Source organism: Anolis carolinensis, chromosome 6 (genome assembly GCF_035594765.1).
Source record: "Anolis carolinensis isolate JA03-04 chromosome 6, rAnoCar3.1.pri, whole genome shotgun sequence".
In the NCBI taxonomy this organism is placed as follows: Eukaryota; Metazoa; Chordata; class Lepidosauria; order Squamata; family Dactyloidae; genus Anolis; species Anolis carolinensis.
The window spans coordinates 114,954,904-114,971,466 of NC_085846.1; the positions used below are offsets into that span (position 1 = coordinate 114,954,904).

Consider the following 16,563-nt stretch of genomic DNA (forward strand, 5'->3'; position numbering starts at 1 on the left):
TATGTTTGTGAGCTGCGTTCTCGCTTATATGTTTCTTGTTTCCCAAGTGCCTTGAGCATACATTATGCTGGGCCTTTTCATGAAGCAAATTATCTTAAGAACTTGACTGTAGCCAAATATCTCTGCCTAGTCTCCAAGGCAAGGCGCAATGTGTTCCCATCCGAGGTGCTCCAGTCCCATACTGGATTTGCGGGAGTCCCATACAATGCAAGACTTTGCCCATGTAATAACCAAGATGTTGAAAGTATGTATCACATCTTATCATCCTGCAGTTTTTACAAACAGGATCAGCTACATATTATTAAAGCACTACTGACCAACCTACACAGTACAGCTACCCAATTCCATCTAAGGTTTTTACAAGGAGACAATTTTCCCCATGTGACTTTGGCTGTTGCCAAGTTTCTCTCTGAGATAGCCAAGATAAGACAATTTCTTGTATTACACCCAGGTTGAAACCTGCTTTGTATAACCTGCATATATCCAACAAAGAAAGAAAATTGCAGAAAAAATAAAATAAATTATTGAAGAAAGAAAAAAAGAAAAAGAAAAAAGGTAATAAAAACACACACAAAAATTGTTTGATTGATACCCAAAATACGTAACTACATGCTATCCACTGCATTGGAACTACAAGTAAGCAAGTATTAAAAATGAAAATGAAACAAAAAACACAATTTTTTTAAAAAAATTACATACGTCCTACTCTATCTGATAACTGTTATCTCTTTTAAATGATAATGTAATAACACCTCTACTTTTGGTAACACCTTACTGATTCGTGAATATCACACTGATAGATGCCCCAATCGCTATTGTGCAAAAATGCTGGAGAGGTCCCAATCTTTCTTAAAATTAATCAAGAATTTCTCCTTGATCAATTTGTCTATCTCAGCTAATTCACAGATTTCCCTTAGCCATTCTTGTGTTATGTTAAATAGTTACTTCTCGCTCTGAGCATAGATAATTCTTGCTGTGGTTATCATACATTGCAGGATTTTCACCGTTTCCCCCCCTCAATGATCATCTACCATTTGCAACCAGCTACATCTTACCTTATAGAAGTCTTGGACTGCTTTACTGACCACAATTGACTCTGCCTGTACACGGCCCACCAAATACTGGATGTATTTGTCAAATTCCCCTTCATTCTTGATAAAACACATTGCCACGTCATCATCCGTGTCGCATTTCTGGAGCTCTGGGAAGAAAGTGCTGTGGGCGATGGATGGATGGGTGGATGGAAGGAAGGAAGGAAGGAAGGAAGGAAGGAAGGAAGGAAGGAAGGAAGGAAGGAAGGAAGGAAGGAAGGAAGGAAGGAAGAGGAAGGAAGGAAGATGAGACCTTGAGAATCGAATTCCCTCTCTCAACTTTGCTTTTTCTCCATTTTTACAACAACAGTCATGAAATCAGCAGAAGATAAACCCTGACTAAACATTTGTTTATTATAAAATAAAGTAGCATTTATTTTTTAAAAAGTATTTGGAAAACAGTAAGCCTACAAATTATGAAAAACACAGTTGGAGAAAGCATTGAAACAGTCAGCAGAGTAATGTGGTCAACCCCACTTCTCCACTCTTCTTTTGGGGCCATAATTATTTTTTTTAAAAGCCCTGTCTTTCTTAGTTGTCTGTCTCATCTCAGGAGGGAAATGGAACACAGCCTTTATTGTTGTAACTGAAGTACATTGGAAGGAACAAATAGGCACAATATCTCTGAACATTTCTTTCAAGGAAGACTCAATGAAGTGAACAGGAATGTAGAAGTTCATGGCACCCATTTTCTGGTCTCTTGTCACAGGACCAAGAAAACATAGAATCAAAAAGCTGGAAGGGACCCCAGGACCACCCAATCCAAACTCATTTTGTTATGTAGGAAGATACAAACCAAGCCATTTGGACCACTGTTGAAGGGCTTTCACAATCAAGAAGTTGTTCCTACTGTTTAGGTGGAATCTCTTCTCCTATATTTTGAACCCATTGCTTCAGGTTCTAGTCTCTGGAGCAGTAGAAGGCAAGCTGGCTCCATCTTCCATTTGACATCCATTCAAACATGCCCAACAGAACATCTCCATATGATCATGACCTCCCATTGCTAATACTGATTTTAACCCCTGCAACTCATGTTTCCAAATGTCTTTCCTGCATGTTGGAGGGCATCCCCATCACTCTACATCAGGTATGGGCAAACTTTGGCCCTCCAGGTGTTCCAAAACACCAGGAGGGCCGAAGTTTGCCCATGCCTGAGCTAGATTGTTGTGCAGTCACTTCTAGTGCACATACCTGGAATGGAAGTGTGTCAAGTCAGTGACATTTCTGAAGATAATGAGCTTCTGGCTGGAAACTGCGGCAGGGATGTTGGGGCAGGTCTCGGTGTATTGGATGTGGTGAGTCTGGAGGAACTGCAGGTCCTTCACAAACTCCTCCTCGGAGTTCAGCAAATCCTGAATGATGGGGCTGAAGGGTAACATGGAAACAAAAAGAGAAGGATGCCAGAAGCTTTCACTGAGAGAACATAGTTCCATAATACAAGAGAACACATAGTCAATTTTTTAATCAAAGAAATTCATGTTGCCCTTTGATTCCGTCCTTTGGAAAAATAACTCAAATTCAACTAAATACTCATAAAAGTCATGATATAGTAAAGAAATAGGTATCTCAACAAAGAGACACTTCTGTTGCAGAATCAAACTGCTGCAACAATACCATTGCTTAGACTATATTTGCAGAAAAATAAGGATATAATAATAATAATAATGATAATAATAATAATAATAATTTATTACCTATTCCTCCTTGCAGCTTGATGCAGTGATCAACATGATTAAACAGAGGAATCAAACTGAAAGACAGCTGATACAGAATAGAATACAGCAGGACCCCCTATTCATGGTGAATACCTCCCCAGACTTTGCATGGTTATGCAAAAATGCAGATAATAGAGAATCCTATTGAAGTTAAGGACTTCCAAGCCAGGAAAACTATGGGGTCATGCTGAAGGACCTAGAAAATGGCCAGAGTGCAACATTTTGTCAGAAGTGGATAAATGAAATGGATGTATAGGTCCTCCAGCATGTCTCTATTGCCTACCAGCTGTTAGGAATGGTGGGAGTTGAAGTCTAAAACACCTGGAGGGCCCAAGTTTTCCCATGCCTGCTCTATGGACAACCTCCAGCAGACATTGATCCCATAGTCTCCCTGAAAGACCTAGAGAGTCTTTAAGAGAGAACATTTCAATCAAAACCATGAATAAACCAAATCTGCAAGAGTTGACCCTGCAAATGTGGAGGGCCAAGTGCATTAAGAACATGGGGAGTTTGAGCTTTAGAGATAAATAGAGAATGGAAAGCTCTTCCAAGGAAGGACCTTCCAACATACTGCTGCTCACCTCAGTTTCTTTTTATATTCATCCTCTGAAACAGATTCACCAGGGAACTCAGGGATCTCTGCAACACCCCATTCTGTAGACAACTAAAAAAAGGAAATACAACCTAAACCACTGAGAATCAGAAGCTACGAGAAGCAGGTCCACAAGAGAGTTTTTGTTGGTTATTAAACTAGTCATCCATGACACAGATCACACATTTAGAGAGAAACGTTGGAGAGAAGGCATCTGGCTTATAGCAGGAACACATCGCAACTTTTGGAAACATTGATCACAGAGCTTTGTGTCCTTCAAGTCCTTGTGAACCCCAATTCCTCAACCACAAGGACTGCAAAATAATAACAAATTTTCAGGCTTTATCATTTCAAACAAAATTTAAAAACCTGTAAATTCTAAACTATAATTCAAAAAATGAAGACCTCCTTTGTAAAGGTAACAACAGGGATATGGCATCATGGAATTGTCTTCCACCACTACTGATTCCCACTCAGGTTTAAAGCTATATACCAGGTGTGGTCAAACTTGGGCCCTCCAGGTGTTTTGGACTTCAACTCCCACAATTCCTAAGAGCCAATAGGGAGCTGAAGTCCAAAACATCTGGACGGCCCAAATTTGACCATGCCTAGTATATATGATGGTTGAGTAAGATATACGAACAACTTTAATATGCTTGTATTTTTGCATAGAACCTTAGAACCAAGAAAGCAAAACAAGCCGATAGTCTTCAAGTTGAGGAGGAAATTTAGGTTGTCCTTACCTTCAGCCTCTTGTCCAGATAGGCCGGAGAAACCCAGCCTTGTCTTGATGGGCTGGACTTGGTGGGTTTGGTCCTCACCAGCCATTTCAGAGGATGAGCAGAATCCAGGACCTCCACATATTGCCCTTCCTTCAGCGTGATGGTTTCACGGTCAGCTCCCATGGGCAGATAGTCAGCCGTGACCATGTAGATGTCAAAGATCTGTAAGAAGGAAGCTTTCTCAGCGTATGTGTACCTACAGTTTCATTTACCCAGATCTGCTAAAATATGTCCTATTCAGATATTCCTAGGTTCTCCAGGTAATTTGATGATATGGCTCCAACCAAGGTTGACACAGAGTTGTGTTGGAATACCAGCAATGCCTAGAGAAGTGTCCTCACTAAGAATTCCTTACAATAATTCATTTGTTCAATAGGGTTTTTCACATCCACATGAGCCTCTGGAACATATCTTCCAAAGGTAAGAAGGTGATACTATATTAGTAGAAATAAGATACCTTCAAAAGTTCAGAGGACAAAATGTTCTAAGGGTTGTGCTATATTACCTTTTTCCTGTTTTTGTAACCCTTCCCTAACTTTTGTTATCCAGAAATAAGTCACATGGACATCAGTGGCAACCACTTCTGTATAAGGTCCCATCTACACTGCCAGATAAAATCCAGATTATCTGATTTGAACTGGATTATATTAGTCTACACTGCCATATAATCCAGTTCAAATCAGATAATCTGGATTTTTTTTTCTGGCAATGTAGATGGGGCCTACATCTGCAATAAAAGATTCAAAGCAAGCCTAGAAGAAACTATGCTCAAGACCTCGAAGAGCACCACAGTGGCTTTTGTACAGTGAATATCCCGTTTTAATGTTTGCATATTTGTATATTTCAAGTTGTATGGTAGTGCTTTTATGTTAAACCACTCTGAGTCTCCTTTGGGAGAGAGATAAAGCGGGGTATTATTATTAACAGCAACAACAACAACAAATGAATAAATGATGGAGCATTGTTTCCATTGGAGGAAATGAATAAAGTTGACTCTGTACATCTATGAAAAGCTGAAGGTTCAGCCTACAAATGGGCAAAAGAAGCTTATTTGGTTTGTTGTATGTGAACATTGTATTTGCCCCATTCTTTTCCATTCAACAGGGTGTCTATTTCAGCTTTATTTCACATAACCTTCGATGCAGCCCATCGAAGCCGTTTATTCGGCCCCCGCAGCAGCAGCTCCCTCCTCCTCCTCCACCGAGGAAGGCACATACAGCCTGGTGCGCACCTTCCAAAGCTTTGCTCGTTTATAATGATAATGATATTTTAATTATTATTTCATTAATTATTAATATTTAAGGGATGCTTTGCTAGTGCTTTTGGTGCATAAAGGCATAAGGGGATTGGACTAAATGGCCCGAGGGGTCTCTTCCAAACCTCTTTATTATTTTATTTTATGACACAGCAAACAAGATAGATATGCTGGATTTCGTATCACAAAATTACAAGTCGAACACTTCCCAAGTGTCTAGGACTGTGTGATGTATTTTCGGATGATGCGTGCAGATCCCAGTCGGGTGGCCTTTTGCGGTTGGCAGATCATAATTTTGTCAATGTCTATTGTTTCCAAATGCTGGCTGAGATCTTTTGGCATGGCACCCAGTGTGCCCATCACCACCGGGACCACCTGCACTGGTTTCTGCCAGAGTCTTTGAAGTTCAATCTTGAGGTCCTGATAGCGGCTGAGTTTTTCCTGTTGTTTTTCGTCAATGCGACTGTCACCTGGGATGGCGACATCAATGATCCAAACCTTTTTCTTTTCCACAACCGTGATGTCTGGTGTGTTGTGTTCCAGAACTTTGTCAGTCTGGATTCAGAAGTCCCACAGTATCTTTGCGTGCTCATTTTCCAAGACTTTTGCAGGTTTGTGATCCCACCAGTTCTTTTCTGCTAGGAGGTGGTACTTGAGGCATAAGTTCCAATGAATCATTTGGGCCGCATAGTTGTGCCTCTGTTTGTAGTCTGTCTGTGCGATTTTCTTACAGCAGCTGAGGATATGATTAATGGTTTTGTCGGTTTGTGTGATATTTTTTCTTGTTGTTGTTGTTGTTGTTGTTATTATTATTATTATTATCAACATTGAGGCTGGGTGGCCATCTGTCAGGAGTGCTTTGCTTGTGCTTTTGGTGCAAAAGGTAGAAGGGGTTGGACTAAATGGCCCAAGGGGTCTCTTCCAACCCTCTTTATTAATGTTGTTGTTAGTGTTGTTGTTGTTGTAGTTAACAATTGAGACTGGGTGGCCATCTGTCAGGGGTGCTTTGCTTGTGCTTTTGGTGTAAAAGGTAGAAGGGGGTTGGACTAAATTGTCCAAGGGGTCTCTTCCAACCCTCTTTATTATTGTTGTTGTTAGTGTTCTTGTAGTTGTTGTTAACATTGAGGCTGGGTGGCCATCTGTCAGGGGGGCTTTGCTTGTATTTTTGGTGCAAAAGGTAGAAGGGGGTTGGACTAAATGGCCCAAGGGGTCTCTTCCAACCCTCTTTATTATTGTTGTTGTTATTGTTGTTATTGTTGTTGTTGTTAACATTGAGGCTGGGTGGCCATCTATCAGGGGGGCTTTGCTTGTGCTTTTGGTGCAAAAGGCAGAAGGGGGTTGGACTAAATGGCCCAAGGGGTCTCTTCCAACACTCTTTATTATTTTTATTATGATTATGATTATTATTAAGATTAAGGTTGTATTTGTTCCCATTTTGTTTTTTTACTTTAAAATAAGATATGTGCAGTATGCATGGGAATATGTTCATAGTTTGTTAAAAAAAACCTATAGTCCGGCCCTCCAACGGTCTGAAGGACCATGAACTGGCCCCCTGTTTAAAAAGTTTGGGGACCCCTGACCTAGATATATCAACTGCCCATTCCAGCAGCAATGTCATTCTGCAACACAGTACTGTTGACCCTCCATATCCATTGGTTCTGCATCCATGGATTCAGCCAACCATGGCTCAAATATAATCCCAAAAGACAACATTGGTTTTACTACTTCTTGGACCCCACATTGATGTCCAGGCAGACCCTGTAGTAGCCTCCTATCATTTCGCAGACACTCAGGCACCTTCTACACTGCCCATATATCCCAGGATCTGATACCAGATTATATGGCTGTGGAGACGCATATAATTCAGTTTAAAGCAGATAACCTGGGATCAGATCCTGGGTTATAAGGACAATATAGAAGGGACCTATGACTCTCTCCAGTATTTGTTTGAGATATCCACCATTTTATACAAGAGACCGCATTTTACTCTGCTACTGTATATAATGGGATGAGGATCCAAGCATTTGGTATCTACCAGTTGGCCCTGGAACCAAAGCCTAGCAGATGCCAAAGGGCCACTGTATTGTGGTTGCTTTCTCACATTTTGAAAAGCACGTCATGGCAGTCTTCTCCTCAGAAATGCTTGCAACATGTTTACTTGTGTAGGTATTATACCTCTCCCCTGGCATCCCCTTCATCCGACTCAGAGGAAGACTCCTGAGCAGTGGATGAAGGCCTGGACCTGCCATGTCGTGGGGATGGAGATGGAGTTTTGGATTCATCATCGCTGTCGGCTCCAGGCACTCGAAGTGTGGCTGAAAAGGAGAGAAAAACGATGAAGAGGCACACGGAGCCAACGGATGTTCTACAGACTACTGCTTTGTTTTGCAAGAAGCAAATATTTGAAATCAATGTTTCCTAATTGAGTCCAGCTTTCTTCCCTATCTGACTATCACATCCACACATGGGGACATTGGATGTCATGGAAAATCCTTGTGTCACTGTTCAATGATATATCTTTATACTTTAGAATCTTGTCTTATTCCCTCCAGTCGCCTTTCCAAGTCCTTGTCTCCTCCTGTTTTCTTTACTGCAGTCTGAACTATGATTGAGTCAAAGCTGGAGGTTGTCCATAGAACAGACATGGGCAAACTTCAGCCCTCCAAGTGTTTTGGACTTCAACTCTCACAATTCCTAAGAGCCTACCAGCTCTTAGGAATTGTGGGAGTTGAAGTCCAAAACAACTGGAGGGACAAAACTTGGTCATGCCTGGAGTAAACTCATATAATGTGGTGTATGGTGTCCGAGAGAGTATGACTTGTTCAAGGTGACTCAGTTGGGTTTCTACTGTTTAGTGCTAATTTAGACCCAGATCACTCTGAAAGCCATTATACAGTGATACCTTGAGTTAAGAGTTTAACTTGTTCCATGACTGAACTCTTAACTCAAATCACTCTTATCTTAAAGTGGATTTTCACATTGAAATTCTATTAATCTGCTCTATCCCCCTGAAACAAAGATGTGGCAAGGAAGCACAAAGTGAAGAGGCAGAATCATCCTTTTCTTCTTCTTCCTGTCCTCATGCCAGCCTCCGTCCCTCTCTTGTGCTCTCTCTCTCTCTCTCTTCATGAAGCCAAACAGACCAGGAATAAAAACCACACAAAATCAACTAACTCAAACTTCCTCAAAGTGAACAAGAGTAAAGCAGACATGAGCACAAGGCACAGAGGCAGCTCCCTTGAAGCCCTAAAATCCTGTACTCTTGTGCTAGTGTTCCTTCTGGAGTTAGCTCTTAACTCAAAATGCTACTTGTATGTCAAAGCAAAACCCAGGCTGAGCGCTGGCTCTTAACTCAAAATCTTCTTAAGTTGGGATGCTCTTAAGTCCACTGTGCTATGCTTGTTTCCCACTTGAAATGTAGGCATCACTAAGGAATGGCCAAATGGACAATTAGAAATGGCCAGAAACGGTCTTAAATGGATAACCAGCCTCCAGCAAATCTAATACCGGTTGCCTCCCACCAAAGTGAAGTTGTGAAGCTCACCTTGACTTATCTTTGCAGAGACCATTTCTGTGATCTGTGAGGTCAGCTTCTGGAGGAACTCCTCCGTGCCAACTTCCGTAAGTGAAATATGGCTCCGAGCAGCTTCTCCATCTCCTGCCGGAAGAGACCGTTGCACTTAGGAAGGCAATTTCCTAGAGTGCCATTGATCATAAAGAGGCATCATGTATGTTACACTCCACACCATTTTTGGTACTATACAGAGGGAGATGCTGATGGTATGGCAGAGTTAGATTACTATTTACAGTAGGGTTCCCCCTATCCCCATTCTCCAGTGACAAATTATTTATTAATTCATGAGTATTCTTGGAAACTAATGAACACAAAGCAGTCATTACATGAACAGTTTAGGAATGGATGAAGTTGTAACAGCTTTTCCTACCTTTTTGGGCTTCAGATGTTTGAACTGAAATCCCAACCCTGGCAAACAAGAAAGGAAAAATAGAAGAGAGAGTGAACAAGTAAGCAGACGTCTCATTTTTGTCTTCAGATATTGAAAGTAACAATAATGTGCCACTTTTCCGGTTACATATGGGGTCTTATGATATTGGGTTAGAAGCAATAACAACAACAACAACAACAACAACAACAACAACAATAATAATAATAACAACAACAACAACCCTGGGTTCCATCCCAAAAGATCTCAGCCGGCATTTGGAAACAATAGACATTGACAAAATTACGATCTGCCAACTGCAAAAGGCCACCCTGCTGGGATCTGCGCGCATCATCCGAAAATACATCACACAGTCCTAGACACTTGGGAAGTATTCGACTTGTGATTTTGTTAAACGAAATCCAGCATCTCTATCTTGTTTGCTGTGTCATACAATGTCATTGTTTCAATAATAGTAGCCTGCTGTGGCGCAGGCTGTTGAGCAGCTGCCTTAAATCACTCTGACCATGAGGTCATGAGTTCGAGGCCAGCCCGTGGCGGGGTGAGCACCCATCAATTAAAAATAAAAAATAGCCCCTGCTCGTTGCTGACCTAGCAACCCGAAAGATAGTTGCATCTATCAAGTAGGAAATAAGGTACCACTTATAAAAAAAAGTGGAGAGGCAAGTTTAACTAAATTATGACCTGGAATGAGGAAGTGCCGTCAGAGTGGATGATGAAGTAGCTGCTCCCCCTTGTGGCCAGAATCGAACATCCCCTCAGGAGAAGGTTAAATTGCCTCTGCGTCTGTCTGTCTCTGTCTCTGTTTGATGTGTTTATGGGCATTGAATGTTTTCCCTATGTGTGTATAATGTGACCCGCCCTGAGTCCCCTTTGGGTTGAGAAGGGCAGAATATAAATACTGCAAATAAATAAATAAATAAAGATATACTTTATTTATATTCTGCTCTATCTCCCCGAGGGGACTCAGCGTGGATTACAAGTACATATATGGTAAACACTCAATGCTGTCATACAATGGACAAGACAGACAGTACATAAACAGAGGCAAGGCTTTTCATGTCTGGCATCCGGCTGTGCTAGACTTGGCCATGGGGAGGTGCTGTTGTTTCATTTTTTCATGCCGAGGAGCCTGTTGTCCATGGACACCTTCCTGGTCAGATTTTTCCGGCATGTTTTCAGGGCGGCTTGTACCACCCCGCCAAAGCGGTACCTATTAATCTACTTACATTGTTGTTTTCAAACTGCTAGGTAGGCAGAAGCTGGAGCTGATATTGGGAGCTCACCCCGACCATGGCTTGAACTGTCGACTTTCTGGTCGGCAGGATCTTCTATAGCTGGCAGTTTAGTCGTAGCAAGATACTGAGTACAAGGTAATGGGAAGTTTCCCTGCACTTAACCATGGCAAGAAACGACAAGCACGACAGAGCTATATTTAGTCCTGGTGGTCTTCCATGGTCCTGCTAATTTACTCTTTATCTATTTCTTTTGTCCAATAAATGGACAAAATGGAAATCCAAACAAAGAGCACATCTACACTGTAGAATTAATGCAATTTGCCAGTACAGTAGAGTCTCACTTATCCAACGTTCTGGATTATCCAATGCATTTTTGTAGTCAATGTTTTCAATATATCGTGATATTTTGGTGCTAAATTCATAAATACAGTAATTACTACATACCATTACTGCGCATTGAACTACTTTTTCTGCCAAATTTGTTGTCTAACATGATGTTTTGGTGCTTCATTTGTAAAATCATAACCTAATTTGATGTTTAATAGGCTTTTCCTTAATGCCTCCTTATTATCCAACATATTCACTTATCCAACATTCCGTTTATGTTGGATAAGTGAGACTCTACTGTACTTACAACACCATGTCTCAAGGTTATGGAATCCTAGGAGTCGTAGTTTTACAAGATCTTTAGCCTTCTTTGCCAAACAGTGCTGGTGCCTCACCAAGATTCATCCCCTGAGCATCTGAACATTTAAAATGTGACTAAGACTATATATTAGAAAGAGTCAAAAATTACCCGCGTTCCTTTCTGTCCTTGTCTTCATATCTGCAACAAAAAGGAGGAGAAAACAATATATTTCCTCAGGTGTTCCAAGAGACCTTAGATCACTTTATGAATTTGTAAAACTGAAAAGGTTAAACTTCTTATTACAGAGGAATGAGTGATTTATAGCAGGACACCTGTGGGAAGTGCGCAGGTGCATTTCTAATCAAGGTGGCCAATTGCATCATTCACACCTGCCTCAAGCAGACAAGAGTTCTTTCTTCCACCCTGGATCTTCCACAGATATATGAACCCCACTTGCCTAATTTCCAACAGACCTCACAACCTCTAAGGATGCCTGCCATAGAAATGGGTGAAACGTCAGGAGAGAATGCTTCTGGAACAGGGCCATACAGCCCAGAAAACTCACAGCAACCCAACCGGACAAATTATTGGTCCATAACATTCATTGCAATACTTGAGTCTTAGTCATATTGCAAAGCCACCCACATTTGGATGAAAACAAACAAACTCCTCATACAGTTACTATTTTGACGATTCTTATATCTGTGACTAGTATGTTTGTAAAAATTTTGAGAACATACATTCTTATCTTCTCTTTTCCATGGTTGCTATCAGGTACTGAATTTTAACAAAATGTCATCCAAAAGGTTATGCAAGAGGCATATTTAGGGCATAATTGCACAATATTTACAAATTGCCATCGACTTACCCAAGCGACGTCATTATAGCTTCGGTCACCATCACACGCTCCTGGGTCAGGGATTCAGCTTCCTTCACTGCAGGAGAATGAAAAAAACCATGCATCTAAAAATTATAATTAATTTAACAGTGAAAAGACTGAATAAGGCTGTGACATGGGAGTCTTGGTCCTTAGGTTTTTCAAGTACCAAATTCTATCTTTTGGCATAAGGTGGAGCTATGGGGAAAGATCTGTGGTCATATTTATAAGCTACAATTTATTTTTACGAGCTATAATTTATATTTCCACATCTCCCTTCATTTTCAGTACTTGATTATAAACTATTTCTTTCCCATCATAAATTAGCTTTTTATTGTGTACGTGCCTTTTAGTCACCAGTCAACTTATGGCAAACCCATGAATGTCATAATAATTATTTTATGTGTGGAAATATGGAAAGCTGATTGTTGTAATTCTTTAGAGGCAAATGTATAGGCTCTTTCCATATAATACCTGAGTCAGGCATGGGCAAACTTCGGCCCTGCAGGTGTTTTGGACTTCAACTCCCACAATTCCTAACAGCCGGTAGGCTGTTAGGAATTGTGGGAGTTGAAGTCCAAAACACCTGCAGGGCCGAAGTTTGCCCATGCCTGACCTAAGTCCTCTCTCCATAGAATTGGTTTATTGTCTTACAATGGTGTCCACACCAAAATCCAGAAATTATGTTTGACTAAGCTAACGTTTTTCAAACCAGTCAAAGCATGCAGGTTCAGGATATATAGCTGGAGCATCCCTTATCTGCAATCCGAAATACCCGAAATATTTTGTATAAACACTTCTAGTCCCAAGTATTTTGGATAGGGAATACTTGGCCTCCATGGAGAAGAACTTACCATCTACAACTTCTAGCGTTGCACTGCAGATCGACTGGCCGGCCTGGTTGGAGGCAATGCAGGTGTAGTTCCCGTTGTATCCCTTTTTCACATCCAGCAAGATAAGGCTGTGGTGCATGTTGGAACTGGCCAGTTTGTAGCCTGGAGTGTCCGGCTTGATCCAGAGGATGTCTTCTCCATCAGACTCTTCCTTCAACCACGTCACTGAGGGCGGTGGGCTTCCTAGAGGAAGTGGTTGGGTTAGTAGACCATGGTGCTCCAAATCCAGAAGACAACATCTTCTAAAAAGAAGATGCTGTCTTCCTTTTAGAAGACAGCATCTTCTAAAATGGCCTTCAGCCATGACCTTCAACCATGACTAGGTCCTTGTATTATTTTTACTTTGCTGCTTTGCTTGTTCCTTCCCATTCCTCCTTTTATATCACAATCAACTATCGCAGTCAAGGTACACTGATCCTCCCACCCCAATCCAAGCCAAAGGTCCATATCATAATTTTCCCATATACCCTCATGCTCCCCATTTCAAAACACTGGCAAGTTTGAATATATTAATTTGTTGTTGAAGGCTTTCATGGCCGGGATCACAGGGTTGTTGTATGTTTTCCGGGCTGTATGGCCATGTTCTAGAAGTATTCTCTCCTGATGTTTTGCCCACATCTATGGCAGGCATCCTCTGATGTGGGCGAAACGTCAGGAGGGAACATGGCCATACAGCCGAGAAAACATACAACAACCCCAATATATTAATTTGTCTTCAAATAGCTGATGGCTTCAAGATGGGTACTCCTGTCTCTTCATCCACATTTTCAGACATCCTCATCTCCACACACCTTTCTTGAGATTGTATAGGACCCTTTTTTAAAACCAAGAAGTTATCAGAAAGAAAGCTGCAAGGGGAAAATGCCTGAACAGAAAGGAGTTATATGGGAGCAAAATCCCCGGAAACATGATAAAATGGACAACAGCAGTCCCTCCTTTTCAAGGAACTGAGTATTTTCGCACACACACATTCAAAGTTTAGGAGATGCAAGAATGAAGGAACCCTTAGATCAGCCTTTCTCAACCTGGGGGTCGGAACCCTTGGGAGAGTCATAAGGGGAATGTCAAAGGGGTTGCCAAAGACCATTAGAAAAGACCATTAGAAAGCTTTCTGATGGTTTTAGGAACCCCTTTGGCAGAGAAGCCTAGATGTAGGTGAACTACAACTCCAAAACTCAAGGTCAATGTCCACCAAACCCTTCCAGTAGTTTCTGTTGGTCATGGGAGTTCTGTCTGCCAAGTTTGGTTCAATTGGTGGAGTTCAATATGCTATAAATCCCAGCAACTACAACTCCCAAATGATAAAATCAATCCCCCTCCCCACAGCCCCGCCAGTATTCAAATTTGGGCGTATCGGATATTTGTGGCAAATTTAGCCCAGTGAATGAAAACACATCCTGCATATCAAATATCTACATTACAATTCATAACAGTCACAAAATGACAGTTATGAAGTAGCAACGAAAATAATGTTATGGTTGGGGGTCACCACAACATGAGGAACTGTATTAAGGGGTCACAGCATTAGGGAGGTTGAGAACCACTGCCTTAGATCTTGCAGAATGGATTGCCAGCCCATAGGATGATCTTTGGCCATCACTTTGGCTTTAAACTGTAAGCTGACTGAGACAAGATCCTAATATGTCAAAACGTATCGCATGTAATGATTAAAATCACAGCACAACAGAAGTCCCATATGCAAATTCAATAACTAGGAAGGGGGAAAATCACCCTTAAGATCATTTACCTTCAACTTTCACAGAAAGGGTAATGCTGACCCCTGTCTTCACTTTTTTGTTGGTAAATCTTTCAAGGAATCGTGGAGGTACCAGCTGCTCAATGTCTAAAAGGTAAGATAATAAAATGCAAATTGGTTTTGGGTATATTGGAGCAATTCTAAGAAATCACTGGAATTTATCAAGCCACTCCTAAAGCAAATAAGCCTTAGATTTCAGTCAAGGGCTGCATTTTCATTCTTATGGATAGGATCCAACAGGATCCTTGCATTGATAGAAATCCAGTAGATCTCAGAGAAGCCAGTTCTCCATCCTCCCCAACACATGTGCAATTGCAAGGTCTCATTCCCTCCTCACACCAGACCTCCTCCCAAGTAAAGCTCTACTCTGAAGGGTCACCCAGAGATAGTAATAACATATGGGCTTGACAGCAAGCGAAAACCTGACTGCTCCAAACATTGCTGATTGAAAGTATAACAATCTAAACAATTCTATCTTTCTCTTCTGTGTCCTCACCTTTTCTTGTCTCTTCTTCCTCATAAGGCTCTGCAAAACAGAAAGAACAGTAGAACCATGAATTGACAACAACTGACAATATTCCAACATGGTGAATATTTATCCAAATCCAGGGGGAATTAATATGGTTCCACTTTTCTAGCTTCTGCCTTCAAACAAGGTAATATCTGGAGGAACTCTAATTAAAAATTGCTTGTCTCTGTATTGCTTGCATGGCAATAGGAAAACCATGTACATTAATTTTTACGTTACTCACCTTTGACAACCAATCTGGCGGCTGAGTAAGCAGAACCAGCCGAGTTGCTAATAAATACAGAGTATTCACCAGCATCCTCCTTTGTGACGTTAAGAATTTCAAGAGAATGAAACTCCCTCTTGTCGGTCTTCAGCAGTCGTTGCGACACATGCAATGGCTGGCCGTCTTTGAACCAGTAGAGCCGAGGTTCTGGGTAACCTTTGGTTTAAAAAGTCAAAATGTGGATTAGAGACAAGGAAAGAAATGATGACAACAAACTACTGCTCCAGACTTTTCCATTTTCATCATATGATACTAAGGACTTTATTGCACAAGGCAAGCAAATTGGCTTTGCAGTTTGATCGTAACCATTGGTGATGATTGTTCTCACATGACACTGTGTCCATCCCATTGCTGGTCTGCCTCCTTCACATGATTATCTCAACTCTACCTATTAATGGGTAAAATCTGCCAATAGCTTGCAATCCCATAATGTTCCCATCACCTACCTCAGTATGATGGACCTCCTTCATTTCCGTGCCAACATTACAACAGTAAAAGGACATCAGAAGGCAGGATTTTCCTCTTCTTTCCCTGTCCCCCTTCCACCTCACTATTCCCAAACTGTCAGCTTTCCATTTGTTTTATATTACGTAGTTATATTTGCTCTTTTTGTTTGTTCTACAAAGCTTGAAATTGTGAACTTGTGCTAAAAAAATAAATAATATAGGATAGCAGTTGTGTGGGATTACAGGGGTATGCAGTAGTATGATCGCATGAATTGGGAAACCAGAGCATGAATTGGGAACCATGAATTGGGAAACCAGAGCAATCACGCAATTGAGGAGAGGTGCAATATGGAGGCCTCTCAACCCAGTATGTATTCTTTATCATTAATACTGTGCCATATTGGAATTGCGGTTTGGTGCAATAAAGTCCTAAGAAACCAATCATCGCTCCCATGATCCATCACGGGGCTAAACAACCCCTCACCCCCAAAAAGTGATGAGCTATGAATATTAGCATGGATCCAGCTACATCTC

General features: G+C 41.2%; 1 protein-coding gene across 12 annotated transcripts in view; it reads right to left on the minus strand.

Annotated features, from left to right (window-relative positions):
• obscn (obscurin, cytoskeletal calmodulin and titin-interacting RhoGEF) overlaps positions 1 to 16,563 on the minus strand; it is a 212,538-nt gene that overhangs the window by 50,390 nt on the left and 145,585 nt on the right. For all 12 annotated transcript variants that reach the window (XM_062957387.1, XM_062957386.1, XM_062957385.1 and 9 more), the window contains 13 exons: positions 15,542 to 15,739; positions 15,286 to 15,315; positions 14,781 to 14,876; positions 12,995 to 13,216; positions 12,132 to 12,198; positions 11,432 to 11,461; positions 9,380 to 9,417; positions 8,980 to 9,093; positions 7,611 to 7,750; positions 4,142 to 4,342; positions 3,388 to 3,470; positions 2,283 to 2,456; positions 1,056 to 1,215 (listed from right to left, as the gene is read on the minus strand). In XM_062957387.1, the coding sequence (XP_062813457.1) occupies positions 1,056 to 1,215; positions 2,283 to 2,456; positions 3,388 to 3,470; positions 4,142 to 4,342; positions 7,611 to 7,750; positions 8,980 to 9,093; positions 9,380 to 9,417; positions 11,432 to 11,461; positions 12,132 to 12,198; positions 12,995 to 13,216; positions 14,781 to 14,876; positions 15,286 to 15,315; positions 15,542 to 15,739 (1,553 nt within the window). The remainder of the gene's footprint in view (positions 1 to 1,055; positions 1,216 to 2,282; positions 2,457 to 3,387; positions 3,471 to 4,141; positions 4,343 to 7,610; positions 7,751 to 8,979; positions 9,094 to 9,379; positions 9,418 to 11,431; positions 11,462 to 12,131; positions 12,199 to 12,994; positions 13,217 to 14,780; positions 14,877 to 15,285; positions 15,316 to 15,541; positions 15,740 to 16,563) is intronic.